Source organism: Camelina sativa, chromosome 9, assembly GCF_000633955.1.
Source record: "Camelina sativa cultivar DH55 chromosome 9, Cs, whole genome shotgun sequence".
Classification (NCBI taxonomy): domain Eukaryota; kingdom Viridiplantae; phylum Streptophyta; class Magnoliopsida; order Brassicales; family Brassicaceae; genus Camelina; species Camelina sativa.
The window spans coordinates 23982529-24004511 of record NC_025693.1 but is presented as its reverse complement, the minus strand read 5'-3'; the positions used below and the strand labels follow the sequence as shown (position 1 = coordinate 24004511).

The 21983-nt window shown below is 38.8% G+C and overlaps 5 protein-coding genes and 1 pseudogene across 6 annotated transcripts in view; 5 read left to right on the top strand and 1 right to left on the bottom strand.

The window, feature by feature from the left end:
- LOC104711991 (protein NRT1/ PTR FAMILY 8.1) lies at window positions 9131–12282 on the top strand. The gene is made up of 5 exons (XM_010428781.2): window positions 9131–9310; window positions 9718–9827; window positions 10293–10510; window positions 10605–11158; window positions 11239–12282. The coding sequence occupies exons 2-5, from the start codon at window positions 9722–9724 to the stop codon at window positions 12071–12073; spliced, it is 1713 nt and encodes a 570-aa protein (XP_010427083.1). The 5' UTR covers window positions 9131–9310; window positions 9718–9721; the 3' UTR covers window positions 12074–12282.
- Window positions 12073–13882, top strand: LOC104715645 (annotated as a pseudogene).
- LOC104711990 (ataxin-3 homolog) lies at window positions 14313–16188 on the top strand. Its single transcript, XM_010428780.2, has 2 exons — window positions 14313–14708; window positions 15406–16188. Exons 1-2 carry the CDS (start codon window positions 14454–14456, stop codon window positions 15997–15999), a joined length of 849 nt encoding a protein of 282 aa, XP_010427082.1. The 5' UTR covers window positions 14313–14453; the 3' UTR covers window positions 16000–16188.
- On the top strand, window positions 16764–17817 carry LOC104711988 (reticulon-like protein B12). Of its 2 annotated transcripts, none has more exons than XM_010428777.1 (4): window positions 16764–16862; window positions 16961–17135; window positions 17216–17406; window positions 17502–17817. In XM_010428777.1, the coding sequence occupies exons 1-4, from the start codon at window positions 16793–16795 to the stop codon at window positions 17651–17653; spliced, it is 588 nt and encodes a 195-aa protein (XP_010427079.1). In that variant the 5' UTR covers window positions 16764–16792; the 3' UTR covers window positions 17654–17817. The 2 variants fall into 2 exon arrangements, with proteins under 2 accessions (XP_010427079.1, XP_010427078.1); XM_010428776.1 differs by having other exon boundaries at window positions 16771–16862; window positions 16955–17135.
- Window positions 17789–20253, bottom strand: LOC104711989 (mitochondrial uncoupling protein 1). The gene is made up of 9 exons (XM_010428779.2): window positions 19983–20253; window positions 19221–19436; window positions 19036–19114; window positions 18809–18942; window positions 18620–18718; window positions 18428–18532; window positions 18266–18343; window positions 18087–18173; window positions 17789–18000 (listed from the first exon to the last, which is right to left on the bottom strand). Exons 1-9 carry the CDS (start codon window positions 20058–20060, stop codon window positions 17956–17958), a joined length of 921 nt encoding a protein of 306 aa, XP_010427081.1. The 5' UTR covers window positions 20061–20253; the 3' UTR covers window positions 17789–17955.
- LOC104711987 (uncharacterized protein At1g04910-like) overlaps window positions 21003–21983 on the top strand; it is a 10172-nt gene continuing 9191 nt past the window's right edge. The window contains exon 1 of the mRNA XM_010428775.1: window positions 21003–21415. Within this exon, the coding sequence (XP_010427077.1) occupies window positions 21202–21415 (214 nt within the window). The 5' untranslated portion in view covers window positions 21003–21201. The remainder of the gene's footprint in view (window positions 21416–21983) is intronic.

Here is a 21983-nt window from a genome sequence, read left to right as displayed (position 1 = left end):
ACTCAGCCACGCTTCCCGACAGTACGACTCAAACAAACATAAAGAGATCAAGTTGCAGATCGATGATAGAGACATCTAACCAATTCACAGCCTTAGATGCAAATTGTGTAGTTGGATGTTGACATCTGTCAAGGCACTCTAGGGTTTATGGAACTTGTATAAATAAGCAGATTACAACATTGTAAACCTTGAGCTGAATAAACAAAGTTCTAAAATTTCACATTTCATAAACGATTTAACTCTGCTTTCATGGTATCAGAGCTTAGTCGGTCTGAACCTATGATGAATCGTCAGGTTGGAACTTACACGGTTCCTACCTTGAACGTCACCAACTGCGTTACCATCACCCTCACTAGTCAGAACTATGTTCTGTGGAAGAACCAGTTTGAGACCTTTCTAGCCGGTCAAGGTCTACTCAGATTTATCAACGGATCCATCTCTGTTCCTCAAGCTACTGTCACCACCACTGGAACTAACGGCACACTATCAGAGAGCCCAAATCCAGATTATCAGAGCGAGTATCAGAACTGGATTCGTACTGACTCCGTTGTTAAGTCCTGGCTGCTAGGCTCCTTTGCTGAAGATATACTCAGTCTTGTTCTCAACTGTTCAACGTCTTATGAGGTATGGACCACTCTGGCGAATCATTTTAATAGAGTTTCCTCCTCTAGGCTGTTTGAGCTTCAGAGAAAGCTACAAACTATAGAAAAGAAGGATAGGACTATGGAAGTGTACCTTAGAGAACTTAAGAATGTCTGTGATCAACTAGCTTCAGTTGGTAGTCCTGTCACAGAGAAAATGAAGATATTTGCTGCTCTGAATGGGTTAGGACGTGAATATGTGCCCATTAAAACCACCATAGAGAATGTAGTTGACTCTGTTCCTGGTCCTACTCTGGATGATGTGATCCCGAAGCTCACAGGTTATGATGATAGACTCCAGTCTTACTCGGTCGAGAACTTGGTGACACCACATCTCGCCTTCACTGTGTCTCATCAGAACTCTCAGGGATATTACCAACCCAACAACAACAGAAGAGGCAGAGGAAACAGAAGGTTTGGTCGTGGTGGAAGAAACTCCTTCTCGACAAGGGGAAGAGGTTTTCATCAGCAGCTCGCCAGTGCATCGAACTCACAGAACATCACGTGTCAGATTTATGGAAAGAATGGTCACCCTGCTCTGCGTTGTTGGCACAGGTTCAACAACAGCTATCAAGCTGAGGATACCCCAGCAGCTCTGACTGCAATGTGTATTACTGATGTTGCAGACCAGCACGGTCACGAATGGCTGCCAGACTCCGGGTCCTTAGTACATGTTACACCCTCTACTCAAACTCTGCATCACTCTCAACCATACACTGGATCAGACTCTGTTATGGTAGGTGATGGTATGTTTCTTCCCATTACTCACACAGGATCCGCCAGTATAGCTTCCACATCAGGTAATCTACCTTTGAATGATGTGCTTGTTTGTCCTAATATTGCTCGGTCACTGTTGTCCATCTCTAAGCTAACATCCGATTATCCATGCACTTTTGAGTTTGATGATGATGGTGTTCGTATTAATGAAAAGGCAACCAAGAAGCTACTGGTACCGGGAAGAACGCGTAATGGTCTATACTCACTGAGGGAACCGAAGTCTCAAGTCTTTTACTCCACTAATCAACACCTTGCAAGTGACGAAGTGTGGCATAGAAGGCTTGGTCATCCTCACCCTCAAGTTCTCCAGAAGTTAGCTACGACTCAGTCTATCTCTTTCAATAAAGTCACCAAGTCGGTGTGTGAAGCGTGTCAGCTCGGGAAAAGCTCACGTCTTCCTTTTTCTCCTTCTATTTTTCTTGCTTCTAGACCTCTTGAGAGGGTGCACTGTGACTTATGGGGTCCCTCTCCAATAAACTCTGTTCAAGGGTTCAGATTCTATGTAGTTTTTGTTGACAACTATTCCAGATATATTTGGTTTTATCCACTGAAAATAAAGTCAGATTTCTTTTCAATCTTCACTATGTTTCAGAAGTTGGTTGAAAATCAATTTGACTGCAAAATCAAATCATTTCAGTGTGATGGTGGAGGGGAGTTTATTAGCACTCAGTTCTTACAACACTTGCAAAGTTGTGGCATTCAACAATATCTTTCATGCCCACACACCCCTCAACAAAATGGATTGGCGGAAAGGAAACACCGCCACATCACTGAGTTAGGATTAGCAATGCTATTTCAAAGCATGGTTCCATCAAAATACTGGGTCGAAGTGTTCTTCACAGCTAATTTCCTTATCAACCTGCTTCCTGCTGCACATCTTGAGAACACCATGTCTCTTGAGAAACTTTACGGTCATGCTCCTATCTATACATCATTGAGAGTCTTTGGATGTGCCTGCTTCCCAACTTTGAGAGACTATGCCTCTAATAAGCTGGATCCGAATTCTCTAAAATGTGTCTTCCTTGGATACAATGAAAAATACAAGGGTTACAGATGCCTATATCCACCAACAGGACGCGTTTATATCAGTAGGCATGTGGTGTTTGACGAATTCTCCTTTCCTTTTGCAACAGTCTACAATTGCTTGCTTCCCCAGTCTGGTACCACTCTCACCTCTGCATGGTATAAAGGTCTGCAGTCAGCACCAGACACTCCAGAGCAAGCTTTTCCGCACTCGTCAGACTCCACAATGTCATCTCTCCCTCAACCTGTAGTGTCACTTACTCCCCTTGCAGTTTCTTCATAAACACTCCCAGACACTAATTCATTACCTGATTCTGAGCTTGGTGAGTGTTCTGAGCGTACGACAGACTCAGACTCTGCTTCTATTGGCGACAGCTCTCACCAGGCTCAAGACAGTAGTATCCTATCATCTCAGGACCAAACCGCTGTTGACACTGCAATTTCCTCTGTTAGTGTAAACAACGATCACCCTATGGTTACAAGAGGGAAAGAAGGAATCCGAAAACCTAATCCCAAGTATGTCCTGTTGTCACATAAAGTTTCGTATCCAGAACCTAAAACTGTTACTGCAGCTCTCAAGGATCCAGGCTGGAATGGAGCGATGACTGAGGAGATGATGAATTGTAAAGAAGCACATACATGGGACTTAACTCCCCCTACACCCGATATGCATATCCTTGGTAGCAAGTGGGTCTTTCGAACCAAATTAAATGCAGACCGCACATTGAATAAGCTCAAAGCTCGTTTGGTAGCCAAAGGCTTTGATCAAGAAGAGGGCATCGACTACTTAGAAACATATAGCCCGGTTGTTAGAACACCAACAATTAGATTAGTCCTCCATGCTGCTGTAACACACAACTGGGAGCTCAAACAGATGGATGTAACAAACGCATTCCGTCATGGTGATCTCCAGGAAACAGTGTACATGCGACAACCTGCAGGTTTCATTGATAAAGACAAGCCTGATCACGTCTGTCACTTACGCAAATCGCTATACGGCCTAAAACAGTCTCCACGAGCATGGTTTGACAAGTTCAGCAATTTCCTGTTGGAGTTTGGTTTTAAGTGTAGTCTACTGGATCCTTCCCTTTTTGTCTATGACCGTGATGGCAATAACATTCTCCTCCTCCTCTATGTAGACGATATGGTTCTCACTAGAAACTCCTCTAGCACTCTCACACATCTTCTTGAGGAGCTTAATAAACATTTCAGAATGAAGGATCTCGGCCAGGCTCACTACTTCTTGGGCATCCAAATCCAAACTTTTACTCACGGTTTGTTCATGTCACAGCAAAAGTATGCTGAGGATCTTCTGATTGCTGCTGCCATGGAACACTGCTCCCCAATGCCAACACCACTGCCTTTACAACTGGATCGCGTGAAAGACCAAACGGAAGACTTCTCCGATCCTACTTATTTTCGAAGTCTCGTAGGTAAGCTTCAATACTTAACCTTAACAAGGCCTGACATTCAGTTCTCTGTAAATTATGTGTGTCAGAAGATGCATCAACCGTCGGTGTCCGACTTTCAACTTCTCAAGAGAATTCTTCGGTACATCAAGGGCACTATCACGATGGGCATCACTTACAGCAGAACGAACTCTTTTGATCTCAAGGCATATAGCGATAGCGACTATGCCAACTGCAAAACAGGCAGACGTTCAGTTAGAGGATATTGCACTTATTTGGGCCGCAACCTCATCTCATGGTCGTCTAAAAAGCAACCTACCGTCTCCAAAAGTTCAACAGAAGCAGAGTACCGTTCCTTGTCCGAAACAGCTTCCGAGATCAAATGGATTAGTTCAGTTCTCCGGGAGCTCAACATTCCATTACCACAGACACCAGAACTCTATTGCGACAACCTCTCTGCGGTTTATCTCACCGCCAACCCTGCATATCACGCTCGCACCAAGCATTTCGATGTCGACTACCACTATGTCCGTGAACGTGTGGCTTTAAAAGCTTTGATCGTGACACACATTCCCGGCGACCAGATGATTGCTGACATCTTTACCAAATCTCTCCCAACCGCGAGCTTCAACTTTCTCAGGAGCAAACTCGGTGTCGGTCTTCCCCCCACACCAAGTTTGAGGGGGGCTGATAGCAATACTCGACTGAAGCCTCAAGCCAAACCAGAGTATTTGCTTTCTACATCCTCTGCAAAACAACAAAACGGTGTCGCTATACAAGTGAATCAAATGGGCCAAATGCAGAACGAGAAGAAGCCCATTAAGAAGCCTGCCAAGCCCACAACGATTCAACGGTCATCTTTTACCTCCTCTGCAAACGCTGCAACAGTTACGTCATCAACAGACAAAAGGCAAACTTCCATTGAAGACAAAACCATGCCAGCATCATGTCGGGACAAAACCATAGAAGTAAAGAACTCAGCCACGCTTCCCGACAGTACGACTCAAACAAACATAAAGAGATCAAGTTGCAGATCGATGATAGAGACATCTAACCAATTCACAGCCTTAGATGCAAATATTGTAGTTGGATGTTGACATCTGTCAAGGCACTCTAGGGTTTATGGAACTTGTATAAATAAGCAGATTACAACATTGTAAACCTTGAGCTGAATAAACAAAGTTCCAAAATTTCACATTTCATAAACGATTTAACTCTGCTTTCACCTCTGTTAATATGGGTTAAGTTTTTTTTTTGTTTTTTTCAGTTTCGAGCTAGTCACCAATGATTACAACATAAAGTTCACCCTTGAGCATGCATGGAGGGAGCTTCGCCATGATCAGAAGTGGTGTCTATCTTATGCTACGAAAGGTGATGGAGCACCAAAGAGAAGAAAGGTGGCTGATCACACTTCACAGTCATCTGTGCCACTTATGGACGCTGAAGAGGATCAAGCTCGGCCTCCTGGCATTAAGGCAGCAAAGGCCAAAGGTAAAAGGCCTGTGAGCAAGCCATCGTCTGGTCAAGCAGCTGTTGCTTCAAGTGAGGGGTTTGAGAGCATGTGGGAGATAAGACAAAAGGACTTTGCTTTGAAAGAGAAGCAAAACTTGTGTAAAGAGAAGATTGTCAAGCATAAACTGCTTGAAAGTCTGCTTTCAAAAACAGAGCCACTTACTGAAATAGAAATGGCTTTGAAGAATAAGTTAATGAGTGACATGTTAGAGATGTAGTTATGACGTTTAAGTTTATGTTTATGTCTACTTTAAGTTTCTGTTCTTATAAACGTTGTTAGTGTATGTTGTAATATTCAGTTTATGTACTTCGAGAAGATCGGTTGTATGTTTAAGCTGATGTTTTAATTTGAATTATGTTGAGTTCTGTTGAAGGTTTTGTTATATAAACGTTAGTTTGAGTTCTATTTGAGTCTGAATTTATTTTGTGTTTCGATTATAGTTCAGTTATTGATTGAACCTGAGATTGAAGTTTCATTGAGTTTTGTTTGAGAATTCTGACTCATGTTTCGAATCTTGTTATTAACTTGTTCTTTGTTTTATTTTTAACTTTGTGTCCTTGCATGAGATGAAAACAAGACAATGGCATGGTGTGTATTCAGAATAAAAAGAAGAAGAAGACAAGAGGAATAATACTGGAAGGAAGAAGACAAGAAGAAGACTAGAACAAGACATTGACATGGTGTGCATTCAAAACCACATATTGGTCTAGACCGTGACAGTTTAATTTTCTCATCCATGTGCATGTGTACCTTTGCATAGTAGAAGTGGCATGTGATATATACTTGTATGATAGGTGAACCACAAAATTTGGCACACGATGTAGACCACAAGTTTGGAAAACGATGAACACCACAAATTTTGGTATATTTTCCTATATAAGTCACAAAGAGAAAGAACAATTTATCTCACAAAGTTTTTCATCGTAAACATTTTTATTTTCTTTCTTCCACAAAAGTATCAAGTTCACAAACACTTTGCTTTTCTTCTTTATTCTAAAATGGCATCTTCTTCTCGTCCTAGTTTTTCAAAAACGATGGATGACTATTTTGATAATGCTTTTGATCAAGCTTTCGATCAAGTTTTGGATAATCAAGTTAATCAACAAAGTGATGATCCTCAAGAAGAAGCAACCATTCCAAAGAAAAAAAGAGTCCACATTGAAAGAGAACGTGAAGAAGGGCATATTCGCTTATGTAACGATTATTTTATTGAAGATGCAGTATACTCTGCTCAAACATTTTGATGCCGTTTTAGAATGAACAAGGGCTTGTTCATGCGTATTGTTGAACGACTCTCCACTGAAATTCCATTTTTTCAACAAAGGCAAGTTGCTACCGGAAGGTTCGGTCTCTCGGCACTACAAAAGACTACAGCAGCAATTCGTATGATAGCATATGGTTGTCCGGCTGATGCGCTTGACGAATACCTCCGGCTTGCTCCAAGCACGGCACTTTCATGCTTGAAACACTTTGCTGAAGGAATCAATGATTTATTTGGAGATGAGTATCTAAGGAGACCCACACCGGAAGATCTGCAACGACTACTCGATATTGGAGAGTTACGGGGATTTCCCGGGATGATAGGAAGCATCGACTGTATGCATTGGGAGTGGAAGAATTGCCCGACCGCATGGAAAGGTCAATATACACGTGGGTCTGGAAAGCCAACAATTGTTTTAGAGGCGGTAGCTTCACAAGATCTTTGGATATGGCATGCATTTTTTTGGAGCTCCAGGTACATTAAACGATATCAATGTTCTTGATCGCTCACCTGTTTTTGATGATATATTACACGGTCAAGCTCCTAAAGTGAAATATAGTGTCAACGGTCACGAGTATCATATGGCTTACTATCTCACAGATGGTATTTATCCACAATAGGCTACTTTTATCCAATCTATTCCTAGTCCACAAGATCAGAAAGCATCCTTATTTGCTACATATCAAGAGTTTGTACGTAAAGATGTCGAGCGTGCTTTTGGAGTATTGCAAGCTCGATTTGCCATAGTCAGAAACCCCGCTCTTTTTTTGGATAAGGCAAAAATTGGGAAGATAATGAGAGCGTGTATCATACTGCACAATATGATAGTAGAAGACGAACGAGATGGATACACTCAGTTTGATGTGTCAGAATTCGAACAAGGAGAATCAAACAGAACTTCACAAGTGGATTTCACATACTCTACGGATACACCTTCAAACCTCACCAATATGATGATCGTTCGAAATGATATTCGTGATAAAAAAAATACATCGACGATTGAAAGCTGATTTGGTCGAGAATATGTGGCAAAAATTTGGCACAAGTCAAGATTATAATTAATTGTTTTTGTAATCTGTTTTTTTAATATGCTTTTATATCATGTAACTTTAAATTTTATGAAATAAAATAATTTTATGTTTTAAAAAATGTTTAAAATTTTAAACAAACCAAATTGTACTTAACATATTATGATTTTGAAAAAAAAAAAAAAATTTAAAAACCCAAAATTAGTATCTACCATTGGAGCATACCATTTTACAGTTTTTAAAAAAGTTTTTAACTTCATTATTTCTAAATATTATAATTAAAAACATACTTAAGTACCCTTTTTTATTATCTACCATTGTACATGCTCTTATAGAAGTACATAAATAAATAACAGCTAATCATTTGGATCAAACAGTTCAAGTCAACAAATCGTCGTAGATAATAGGATCCAACTATGTCAACTGTATCGATTCACATGCATTTTTTAAGTTATATACGTCCTTGGTGATTCTTTTTGATCAACGGTTATTTTAATGCAACTGTCAATTTACATCTCTTTTATTTCAGCGAAAGCAAATCAAAACACCATTAGCTTCCAAATAATCACTACCGTAGTTTTCAGAACTATCAACTGAAGCCTTACTTTTTTGCTCATTTAAAAAAGAAAAAAATGCCACTGATTCCTTTTAGAAAAATGTTTTCAATCTAGGGAGTTGGGATTTGGATATATATATCAAACAGTTTTGAGACCGGACCACCAAAGTGTAAATTGAGTTGAGTTATGGGTTTTGACCTGTCAGCTGTCAGCATGTCATATATATTATTTATATATTTTTGGTTAAAAAGTTAAATAGAATAAGAACAAATAATGAAATAAACCATGCATTAATTTTCTACTCTCTATATGACAATTACATGTGTAAACATTTAATAACTGCATATAACAAAATCAACATTAATTTTCTTTATTTATATAAAATCATTTAAAAGTTATAAACAGTAAATTATAAACGCAAAAAATCTGTGTGAATATTGGCGTAGTTTAAATAAAATTTCACCAAAAGTTTGTCTATAGAAAAAGAGTTTTTGGTAAGCCTATACTCTTCTTTTTTTTTTTGGTCAGGGAAAAGCTGAACTCAAGAACTCAAGATAAACTATTAAAGATATTCACGATTACGAAGTATGAACACAATATTTAAAGAAGAAATCCAAATTTTCATGAATTTGATGACTAACCTTTTGTGTTTTCACACCTTGGTCCTTTCTTGTTTTTAGTATGAGAAGACAATTATTACGTCCACTATAAAAGTTTGGTGGAGAGAAGAAATCTTTCGATATGTGTTAAAAATTTTCTACCACATCCTTCGATATGTGTCTATTTATACTTATAGAGTCAAAAAACAAAACAATTAAATAAATGTGACAAAGCTAAATTGGCTCTAACTGAAAACTACAAAACTTAAGAGGCGTTAAATTGAAATTATCGAAATAAAAGTGAACAACGCTACGCTCCTTTTTTATTTTTATTGGATATAAAATACAGAGCTTCCTTTTTATAAGCTTCATACTCATTACACCGACGACAAGTGCCGTGTTATTCCTCGGCAACTCTTTTTCTCTTTAAATCTATCCGATAAAATCTCTTCTCGTCTGCCATCTCTGCCACCGTCACTATCGACTTCTGTCTCGGACAAAGGTTTGTCTTTTTTTTTTTTTCTTGAATCTTGTTTATACTCTTGTTCTTTTCTTTGNTTTTTTTTTTTTTTTTTTTTTTTTTTTTTTTTTTTTTTTTTTTTTTTTTTTTTTTTTAACTGTTATGTTCATTACACCCCGTTAAGCTCATCTGGATGTTACAGAGCATGAAACTATTTATTCAGACCATGAATAAAAAGTACTTGCTTCATCTTCATAATCTACTAGTTTCATGTATTGACCAAATCTAGAAATCTTAGCTGCTGCTCAAACCTCAAGTATTGAGCTTTAGTTAAAGGGATCTTTAGGTGTGTCTTTGGTTGTTATATCTTTCAAATGGATCTTTAGGTGTGTGTTTGGTTGTTACATCTTTGTTGAAAAAGCTAGTAATTTTTAATTATTTATATATAGGAATATGGACGAAAAAGATGTGTATACGGAAGATGGAACTGTTGATATTCACAAAAATCCTGCAAACAAGGAGAAAACTGGAAATTGGAAAGCTTGCCGCTTCATCCTCGGTAACCTTCTTATCGTTTCACCAACCTTCCTTCTTTATCATTATAGCCTTATACTCTTATAGGAGGATCAGGACCAGCTGAAGCAAATGACCTCAGGTCCCATGTTTTTATGATGCCCACTCACAAACAATATTTATAGAGAGATTTCAATAATTAAAGTAATGATTAAAAAGTGGGTTCTATACTTCTATATACGATAAAGAAAAGGGAATTGAATGATAGAGAGAATAAATTTTAAAATTATATTGGAAAATGTTCGAGTTTGGTGGGTGATAGTTACTACTGTACTACTAGATCACTATGGACAAAAATGAAAATAAAAAAGAGTTCAAACCTTAAAATCTACTGTGTGTTTATTTTATTATTATCTAAATAAAGTCCCAAATTTATTTATTTATATTGTTATACATATATAGAAGATTGATCAGTTTTTTTTGTTGTTGTGTTCGTTAAAATCTTGTGTAGGAAACGAGTGCTGTGAAAGATTGGCTTACTATGGCATGGGTACTAACCTTGTGAATTATCTTGAGAGTCGTCTTAATCAAGGCAATGCTACGGCTGCAAATAACGTCACGAACTGGTCTGGAACATGTTATATAACTCCTTTGATTGGAGCCTTTCTAGCTGATGCTTACCTTGGACGATATTGGACTATTGCAATCTTTGTTTTCATCTATGTCTCCGTGAGTTTTACTTTGCTCTGTTTTTAACTAGATTCGGTTGATTAAAATGTGAATCTTTTGGTGGAAGTAACACGTTTGTTTTTTTCTCTTTCAGGGTATGACTCTTTTGACATTATCAGCATCAGTTCCTGGACTTAAACCAGGTAACTGCGATGGCAATACATGTCATCCGAATTCGGGTCAGACGGCTGTTTTCTTTGTCGCGCTTTACATGATTGCGCTTGGAACAGGCGGTATAAAGCCGTGTGTTTCGTCCTTTGGAGCTGATCAGTTTGATGAGAATGATGAGGCTGAGAAGGTCAAGAAGAGCTCATTCTTTAACTGGTTCTACTTCTCCATCAATGTTGGAGCACTCATTGCTGCGACAGTTCTTGTCTGGATACAAATGAACGTTGGTTGGGGATGGGGTTTCGGTGTTCCAACAGTCGCAATGGTCATTGCGGTTTGCTTTTTCTTCTTGGGAAGCCGTTTCTACAGGCTTCAGAGACCTGGAGGGAGTCCTCTTACACGGATCTTTCAGGTTATAGTTGCGGCTTTTCGGAAGATACGTGTTAAGGTTCCAGAGGATAAGTCTCTGCTCTTCGAAACGGCTGATGATGAGAGTAACATCAAAGGTAGCAGGAAACTCGTGCACACTGATAACTTAAAGTAAGAAACAAAACTTTAACAATTCTAAAGTTTGAATCTTTAACTCTGTTTTCTAATCAAAGTCTTGAATATTATCTCAGTTTTTTCGACAAAGCAGCGGTTGAGAGTCAATCTGATAGCATCAAAGACGGGGAAGTGAATCCGTGGAGACTTTGTTCTGTTACTCAAGTTGAAGAACTCAAGTCCATAATCACACTTCTTCCAGTTTGGGCCTCGGGGATAGTGTTCGCCACAGTGTACAGCCAAATGAACACAATGTTTGTCTTACAAGGAAACACTTTGGACCAACACATGGGACCAAACTTTGAAATCCCATCAGCTTCACTCTCACTCTTCGACACGGTCAGTGTACTATTCTGGACTCCTGTATACGACCAGTTCATTGTCCCGTTCGCAAGAAAGTTCACACGCCATGACCGAGGCTTCACTCAGCTTCAGCGTATGGGTATAGGTCTTGTGATCTCAATCTTTGCCATGATCACAGCAGGAGTACTTGAGGTCGTGAGGCTTGATTACGTCAAAAGTCACAATGCATATGACGAGAAACAGATCCCTATGTCCATATTCTGGCAGGTCCCGCAGTATCTACTTATCGGTTGTGCAGAAGTTTTCACCTTTATAGGACAACTTGAGTTTTTCTACGATCAGGCTCCTGATGCCATGAGAAGTCTTTGCTCTGCTTTGTCATTGACCACGGTTGCGTTAGGGAACTACTTAAGCACAGTTCTTGTGACGGTTGTGATGAAGGTAACGAAGAAGAACGGTAAACCGGGTTGGATACCGGATAACTTGAACCGAGGCCATCTTGATTACTATTTCTACTTGCTGGCAACTCTAAGTTTCCTCAACTTCTTAGTGTACCTCTGGATTTCAAAACGCTACAAGTACAAGAAAGCTGTAGGTCGAGCACATTGATGAAGGAACTGGTGTCAAAGAGATTTGGAGTCAACAGTGTTTGTTAAGGTATGGTTTGAAAGTGTTTCGCTTGTAAATGTTATATATGTGGTCTAGTTGTTGGTGATTTAGGTTGGTTTTGTTTTTTGGTTTTGCTATGCTTATGTATTTTGAATACTTATATGTAAAATGCTTCTTTGATTAAGTAAAAAGATTGGGACGTAGCAATATCTAATTATATGAAAATGATAAAAAATGAAAAAATTTGATGCCTAAGATCTCCAGCTAAGGATCAATATATCAGCGCTTTCTCCGTTGATCTGTTACCTCATCGTAAGGACGAGCTCTTCGCACCATCGCCGGAGGATACTCTCCGATCTCTTAAAGTAACATCTCCGGTGATCTTATTTACTACTCTCTCTATCATTCTACTTTTGTTGCATCTGTTCAGGATCTATCGAATTAGTTTGTTCCGAATCAGGTGAGGCACATCGAACCCTAGATCGAATTAAGTTGTACCGTACAACATAGTGAACCATTCTTCCTGAAAAAATATATTGATGGAGAAATGTGGTGATACTAGGGTTGTAAATTGGTCTGTCCATAACCAAATGGGCATGTCCATTTGGACACATACAATTTATGGTCATTTATGTGTCAAGACCCAAATACACCCACATCCAAATATGTCCAAACCAAATAGGACCATGACCAATTGGTCTGTCCATTGGTTGCAGATTGAAGCAAAATTCATAATCTCATAAACTCATAATTATAAAGCTAAAGGTTTATAAACTCATAATTATAAAGCTAAAGATTTATAAATTCATAATACACTCATAATACACTCATAATACACTTATAATACTCATAAATACACGAAGAAAGAGAGAAGCGGCGAGAAAAAAAAAAAAAATCCCCCAAATAGTAAAAACCCTAATTTTTTAGGATTATTGGACAGCCCACGTCCAAACTAGTTTAGACCATATATAAATGGGCTAAATTGGTTTTAGGCCCATTTGACCGTTTTAAATTTGGTAATAACCAAAACTAGTCCAAATTAATTTGGACCGGACAGCCCATGGTTTTAGAGACCAATTGACATCTCTAGGTGATACCAGTAAGTTAACTACGTTGGCAATGTCAATGTCAGTTCATGCGTTTATGTTAGAATCTGGATTTGTATTGTTCAATCCTGGCTCTGATAAGTTTAGCTTTTCAAAGGAGTTACCTTCAGTATCCTTAAGGTATACGCTTCCTGAGCTAGTTACTTCTAAGGATACCAATACAATCGAGTACGTTACTGTGAAGTTTCAGAGCTTAGGTTATATGGTTGTAGTGTACGGAATTCTAAGTGGGACTAGTCTGCATAGGATTGTTCTTGATAAGCGTGTGTTTGTGCCTATGAAGCCTGACAAAGAAGGAGGCTCTTCGAGGATCTACCACGAGGTATCCAAGTTCTGGAGAATGGTAAAATATGGTCTTGTGATCCCCTTGTTGATTGGTCTAAGCGATAAAGCTCCACCATGTTTGATGCGCTTACCAAGAGAGCTAAAGCTGAAGATACTAGAATATCTTCCTGGAGCAAGTCTTGCAAAGTTGGCTTGCCTTTGTACAGAGTTACGGTATCTGACATCAGACGATGACTTGTGGAAACAGAAATGGTTGAAAGAAGCTAAGAATGTTGTTGTGATCACTCGATCCGGTATTACAGTTACTTGGAAGGAAAAATTTGCTGCTTTTTGGAGGAAACACCAAGGAGAAAGGTTAAGGTGCATTAGATGGGAACAGATTTTTAGTCCCAGATGGAATCATGGAAGACGCCACTAGTAAACACATACATGCTAAGTGGTCAAGTTGAATTTTGATGAAGGTTGGAGAATTAGGTGTATATGTCTGGCAAATAAATTGCTTGATTGGAAGCTAGCATGTTTGATCTTTGAACTCTTGTTCTTGTCCTTGCTATTATTGATAACTCTTTTATGACCTTTTTGTTTAAAGCTTTTTGACCACCTCTTAGCTAACAAATGAATGATTTTGAGATTGTCAGAAACAATTGTGTTCAGAAACAATCGAGAGTAATCCCTTCAGCAAAATATCGAGAAACCTAACTTGGGAAGCAAGTAAAACCTAAACTTAGGATTATAGATATTGGGCCTATATTGAAAACAGTTTCGGGCCTGTGTCATCCTTTGTTTCAATTTTTTCCTTATTTAAATATTTTTTTAAGGGTTAAAAAGTTTGTAACTTTGCGATCTCTCTCTCCTCTCATTACTTCATCTTCTTCTTCATCGCTTCGTTATCAAATCACTTTGAGACTTTCGCATCGCTGCAATATTTTTATATTTCACCACAACCGAATCTTTTTAAGTCTTTTTGTTTTCAAAATCTTTGATCGACAATGGAACGAACGAGCAACGGAGGGATGTTGTATCACGAGGTACAAGAGTCGAATCTGTGCGCCGTACACTGCGTCAACACGGTGTTGCAGGGACCTTTCTTCTCCGAATTCGATTTGGCTGCCGTCGCCGCAGATCTTGATAGGAAGGAGCGTCAGGTTATGCTTGAAGGCGCCGCGGTCGGTGGGTTTTCGTCCGGCGATTTCTACTCTGAGGTGTCGCATAATGTTTCCCTCGGTGGCGATTTTAGTATCCAGGTAACACGAATCGCGATTTCTTGATTTCGTGTTTTCTTTCTTTTATGTAAATTCAAAATCCCCGAGTCGTATCCAACATTTAGAAATTGCAAGCTCTCTTTCTCTTGTTATTGTTGTGTTCTTGTAAGTTTAGGCGTAATTAGGGTTTCGAATTTTACAGTTCATAAGGTTGCTGGGTAAGACTAAAGTGGAAACCTTTTGAATGGTTATATTCGTTTTTTGAAGTTTAAGGTACCAATTGAATATATGAACGTTTAGTGCTAATGATCGATTCAAGTAGTATTGAGATTAGTAAATGGTGAATTATGCGTCTTTTTACTGAGTTGAACACATTTGGCGAATCATTAGCTTCTTTGTACAAACATTTTTATGCTGAGAGATGGAGGAACTTTAGAAGGTGTCTGTTGGATTTGTTAGGTATTATCTGTAGTTTCCTGGCTTTAAAACTAATTTGTAGCTAAGTCTGTTGCCACACAAGTCAATTTTGCTTGCAAACTTCTTATTGCACTGAGTAGAGATTCACATCCCAATCATAATTCATAAGCATCTAAAGTAAAAGCGCTATTAATGGTTGTGTTGAAGTTGGATGAGGTAAAACATTCCAAACATGTGCATCTAGGTTGTGCAAACTGCAAAGTATATGTATCTTCTCTATGCATATTATTTTCACTGAGGAAGCTTCTGGTTTGATTGACAGGTCTTGCAAAAAGCTTTGGAAGTGTGGGATTTACAAGTGATTCCACTCAATTGTCCAGATGCAGAGCCTGCGCAGATAGACCCTGAGCTTGAAAGCGCCTTTATCTGCCACTTGCATGACCATTGGTTTTGCATAAGGAAAGTGAATGGAGAATGGTATAACTTTGACAGCCTCCTCGCTGCCCCGCAACATTTATCAAAGTTCTACCTCTCTGCGTTTCTTGACTCTCTCAAAGGCTCAGGATGGAGTATCTTCATAGTGAAAGGAAACTTCCCACAGGAATGTCCCATGTCCTCTTCATCTGAAGCCTCCAACAGTTTCGGGCAGTGGCTTTCTCCTGAAGATGCAGAGAGGATAATAAAGAACACGAGCTCAGTACAAGGTTCGTCTGCCAGTAGCAACAGAAGTAATGCCAATGTAGATCAACAAAGACAAAATCAGGCATTGTCACGTGAGGAAGTGCAGGCTTTTTCAGAGATGGAAGATGATGACTTGAAGGCAACAATTGCAGCGAGTTTGCTTGATGCTTCTGCGGCTGGGGCCAATCTCGGCGCTATAGGGACTTCTCAAAAGGAAACTGAGGAAAAAAAGTAACCAGAGGAAATAGAGAACAAGACTTATTGATGGAGGTGGGGAATATTCACATTTGTTTCTTTGTTTTGGTTTTGTTATCAATAGTTTATCAACAACAGTTTACACTTTACATACAGAACAGAGAAAAAAAAATACCTTACTTCTAAAGAAACCAAAGAATAAATGGTTTGTGAATTTTTTTTTGTTTGATTTCTTTTTGGTAAATCCCAAGCCAATCTTACATTCTGACAACCTTAGATTCAGAATAAATTTTTTCACCTTTTGGAATTTACAACTGAAAATGAAAAAACAGTCTTAAATTGTTTTATGATTACTATATGTAAATTCCAAAAGGTAGTCCAATTTATAAAAGATTCTGCAAATATAAAGGGAATGGTGTAAATTTCATTCATCTAGTCCAACTTTTTACAGTTTGAAAAAACCTCTGGACTAAGAAGAAGGATAACACTTTTAGGCTGGAAATAATAATACATCGAGAGGCCAACAAACACCTTCTTCTACTTTTATCTTAACAGAGCATAGCCTTTGAATTATTGAATTAATTCTATATATATATTCAAAGTTGATGGCTTTGATGATGATGGTGATGACCCAACTTTAGTCTCTTCACACTTTTTTTTTTACTTTCTCTGCTAGTGACACATCAGGTTCATTCGATTTGAGGCTTTAGGATTTTCTGGTACATGATGATGATCTGTTTCTGACATTCAGAGCAAAATCTAAAATATCTGGGTAACTTTTTGGGATCTGAGATCATCTGAATCCAAGTTTTGCTGATCTTTCTTCTTCTCAAATGGGTTCTTCTTCGGACAAGCTGTTTAACAGAGAGAGAACAATACATGAGATTCTGGGAGGGAACATTGGTAAAGTGAATCTAGATTCCTATCATCATTAATGGTAAAGTGATCTCTTCTTTACCTCTAAGTAACATGTTATGAAAATGAATCTGCTGCAGTTGCAGATGTGATGCTGTGGAGGAAGAAGAATGTGAGTGTTGGTATAGTTACAGTGACGATAGCTTCATGGATGGTGTTCGAGGCATTTGCTTACACCATCTTCACTCTTCTTTCAAGTGTTCTTCTTCTCTTGCTCTCTATTCTCTTCCTCTGGTCCAAATCTGCTTCTATTCTCAACAGGTAAATTTAAAATATTATAAGTTTTATCACTTGTAATTAATATACTACATTTCTAAATTCGGTTTCCTTTGGCTCTTCAGGCCATCACCGCCACTTGCCATGGCAGAAGAAGCTTCGATATGGTTACGCATCCATGTGAACAAACTACTCCAAGTTTCGTATGACATTGCAATGGGAAGGGACTCAGAGTTGTATATCAAAGTAGCAATCTCTCTGTTTCTCATCTCATTGATCGGAAGCCTCATGGATTTTCAGACACTTTGCCACACCAGTAAGTAAATATTTTAAATCTCTTATAATATTATTACTTGGAATGGTTTGAGCTGGAGATTCATTTTGCGGTGGTGTTCTTGGCTATATTGGCAGGCGTTTTGGTGGTTTTGACGGTTCCAGCTTTCTATGAGAGATATGAAGATTACATTGATGGATCTGTTATGTTTATCTGCAACAAAGCTAAAGAGCTTTACCTCAGATTCGAGATATTGGCTTTTCCTCCAGAAAATAAGAAACTGTGCTGAGATGCTGTTACCTCGTTCTTCTTCAAGAGTTTCTTCTTTTGTCTATTTTTGATTTCTCAGTTTTGTGGAACTGGAAAGAAAGGGAGAAAAATGTATTGTTTTGTTATTAAATGTTGGAATGGTACAGCCAAAAAATATGAGCAATCCACGGAAATTTTATTTCACAGTTTTCAAGTAAAGTTGACTCTCTCTCTATTCCGAGAACAATATTAGACCAAGTTCTGGCCTCTCTCAATCACCGAAATTAAGAAAAGAAAAAAAACGATGTAGCTCTTATTCTCTCTGCTTAAAACTTTTGTGTCTCAGTTTCTTTTTGACGAATCGAGTTCCCTGACATACTTCTTTGCCTGGATTGAAGTATTAAAGAACCGGTATTAGAAGATGAGCGTGATTGATTTAGATTTGATACAGTAAAAGTTACATTAGTTGTTACCTGTTCGAGGGTCAAAAACATGATGACGTTCCATGAACCAAGGCGTCCAAAGTTGGGGATGAAACCCTTGTAGAATGCCATAGGACCCTGTAGAGCAAAACTCAAGAGTAAGAAACATTTTCTGGGGATATCTTTATAACAATAACCTACGGAGAGGGATCAGAAGCAGAGTTTCTTACATCGCTCTTCAGAGTTTTGATGAAGCAGTCAATAGTGCCTTTGTAAGCACCAGAGTCTCCCATCATTCTTGACTTAACCTGCCACACAACAAGATTTCATGAAGACAATCAGGAATCGTAGCGAACAAACTCAAGGTTCAGTGTCATGTGTAGATATCGTACCACATCAACAGGAGAGCCAATGCAGACAGCAAAGAATCCTGCCCCCAGTCCAGATAGAATATGTGTGACAACGTTGTCAGTGAAACCCGGAATCTTCAAGATTGTCTGAACGAAAGAAAAAACAGGATTGTTGGTTAAAATATCAGGATCCTTCAGTGAGAGAAGTGAGACAGAGAATAATTTGTTTCATACCTCTTTCACTTGATCGTAACTCGCTAATTCAGCAGCATTGATAATTGCATTTCTTGCTACGTTAGGCCCAAGACCAGTCCAAAGAGCTCGGACTCCTTCCTGTCAGAGCCAGATTAATAAGAATATAAGATATGAAGCATACTTGAAGCAACTTATTCCCAATCTCAACTTCCAAGGCAGGATAATTACCTGTCTCACAATTGTTGAATACGCATTCATCGCTCCAGAATACCGTCTTGGCGCACCTGCAGCTAGTTTTCCTTCAGCCTGAAGCCTAACTTTCACAAGATCAGTGGGATTTGCTACCATGATACCCAGTGCACCTGAGAGTTAGACAACAACAACAACAACATCAGCCAAGTTAAGTGATAAAGAAGGAAACTTAAATCCTGGGTTTCTTCTACCGCTGTGCTAACCTGTTGTCAAACCAGCAAGAATTTTTTTGCTCAATGGAACATCACCCACAAAGTCTTTTCCAACATACAAGTTTTTCACCTGCGGAGAATAAAATTGGTTAACGTCTTTTGAGTAATAACTACGAAGACACTGAGTTTAAGCATGTTTTATAGAGCATTGAAAGAAGTAGAAATTTGTAACCCACCGGCTCATACATTCCAATCCTAAGACCACCAAAGAGGCATTGACGATGCAAGCCAGGTACAACACCTTTCCATAGTGAACGTAAACCTTCTTCCCTAGCAATGGTACCAACAGTTCCCAACAATCCACGATATTTAGGCAGAGTAACATCTCCAGCAAGAGCAGACTTTTGGAGCTGAAGCCTAACTTTAGCAGTGTCCAACGGAATTGTGCATATCTAGGTGGTGAAAATAACAAAGTCAATACCAAACGGTGCAACACAGAAGATAAGGTTTGTTCTGAGAGTAATTAACATTATATAGTTGCGTTGCAATAACAAATACTACAGTGCTCTAATGAATTCAACTCTTAAGTCTCATCATATTCATGTTTCGCAAAATCATATCCCAAGCGTAACTTAACACTGCAATACAAACGCCTAAAACTCAATTACGGTCACAGATCTGACCGATTAAACTGTACACAACGAGCTCCTGAAAAATATGTATATTCCGACTGCAGAGATCAATCAAATCATTCTCCATTGAAGCAAAAGCACGTAATCGATTCTCAAGCTATACGATGAGACAAGAAAGATTTAAGATCAATCTGATCGGAACCTGGGAAATTTTCTAACGAAATTCGAAATACATTTCCGCGTAAAACTGGATCGCGACACACAGTTCTTGAAGTTTAACGATACAATCGAAGCATATATACTCAGCGAAAAGAAGAAAATCAAAAGTAAAAAGAGAAGGAGAAATCGAGGGAATCCGGCAATTACCTCGCCGACGCAAGCAGCGAAGGCACTGCAAGCGAAAATTTTGGGCAAGGGAAGGTCGGATTTGCTATCAGCTACCATTTTCTTTCGATCGTGAGAAAACGCGAAATCAGGAGGCGGAGGAGGCTAGGGTTACGAAATCGAAGAACAGAGAGGATCTTGGGAAGAGTGACGAGGAAGGAGGACGATTACGGCTACGCAACTTGGGCCTCTCTCTCTCTCTCTCGACTGTTTCTGTTAGTCTCTCTCTCTGCTCTGCTATGAAAAGGCAAAGAAAAAATAAATATTATGGGCGCTTTCACTTGTAATTTATACACACGTGTGTGACCTGTTTTGATAATAAAATCTCATCCATCCATCCATTAATAATTTCACTGTGTTATTATTTTGATTCCAAAAGTCAAATCAGTGACACATCGCCACGGTTTTATCGAATTTTTTTAATTTATTACTTGTGATTTTATTCTTCTTTTTTCTTTTGTATCCGTAATCTGATTCGTTCACTTCGAATTATCCAAATTGTTATAATCTGAATGGTTAAGAGAAGTAATTTGGTACAAAGTTGATTAATCCACCAATCTCTTTGATGGCTTTTGTAGCACTGGCAGTGAAGGTGTGCGCCCTTCTTCTATAGCATCTTCGTCACGATGAAGACTTGCCTTATAACTTTCTTATATCAATGTAGTTTCACTCTTCTTATACTAATAAAGTTTCATTATTAACAAAAGTACATAACATATGCTTAACTATTATCTCTCTTTGTTTGACAAAAAAAAAAAAACTATTATCTCTCTTTAACTAAGAACACGTTTAATCACTCTTCTTCGTATATTGTTTACTCTAATATCCAAAATTTATTTGAAGAGAGATGTGCTACAAACGTGATGAACTCCAGAAATGTATCCATACATTAAAAAAATGTAAACCAGTAAAATGAAAAAACTATAGTTTAAAAAAAATAAAAATAATTACAACAGTCACGTACATACATACATATACACACTGGCGAATATATAAAATAAAATCTGAAGAAGAAGAAATAAAAAAAAAAAACTCTCAGCTTCGTCGTCCCCTCCTTTCACGGTGACGGTGAAGACAAACCAGAACATGGTCAACTAGTCCCCCCTCCCTCCAAAAACTCAACCTCTTCTCTCTCTCTCTTCTTTCTCTCTCTTTCCCTTTTTCTGATCTTGAAATTTCCTTTTTCTTTACCGGCGACGATATGTCAGTCGCCGGAGCGATTAACCCCGTACCTGTTGCACCCACGACTCGCCGCCGTGTCGCCGATTCTCTAGACGTAATCTCCGAACGACCCACGAATCCATCCGATTTCTGCAATACAGTTAACTTACCCGTCGTTGGATCAACGGATTTAGACGGAGGAGGAGACGCGAGTGGCCAAGACTCGTCACCATCTTCCGAGAACTCTTCTTCATCTACTGGATCTCATTACCATCACGATCACCATCACCGATTCTACAATCACCCGGCGATTCGTTACCTGAGAAGATTCTGGATTCCGTTTGTTGGTGGATCGACGGTTGTGACTGGGCAAGGGTTTAGATCGGGGAGAAACGTGGGTCGTCGGATCTTGGGTTTACTCATGGTGCTCGTTGTTGCGTCTGTGTTCCTTAGGGTCTACATTATGGGTGGTGTACGCGTTGTTGATCACGCTCGTTTGAATGAGTTTGTCGTCGTTAGAACGCTTCGTGATGATTTGTCTATGGCTCAACGTGAAGTTGCCGAGAACCATGCTTCTTCTCAGCCAATGCGGCTTCTCGAAAAGCTTCCCGTGAGTTTTTTTTTTTATCCTCTTTGTCTCTTTACATTAAACATTTAGGGATTTTGAAAATTCAATCTTTGTGAACAATTGAGGAATACTCAAAATCTGCAATTGTTGTTTACTTAATTAGATACTACTAGTACTTAGGATCAATACTCTGTTTTTGCTTTTTTTTGTGTTTGTTCCTGCTGACTTGTTTGAGGGTTTTGTTGAATAGTTAT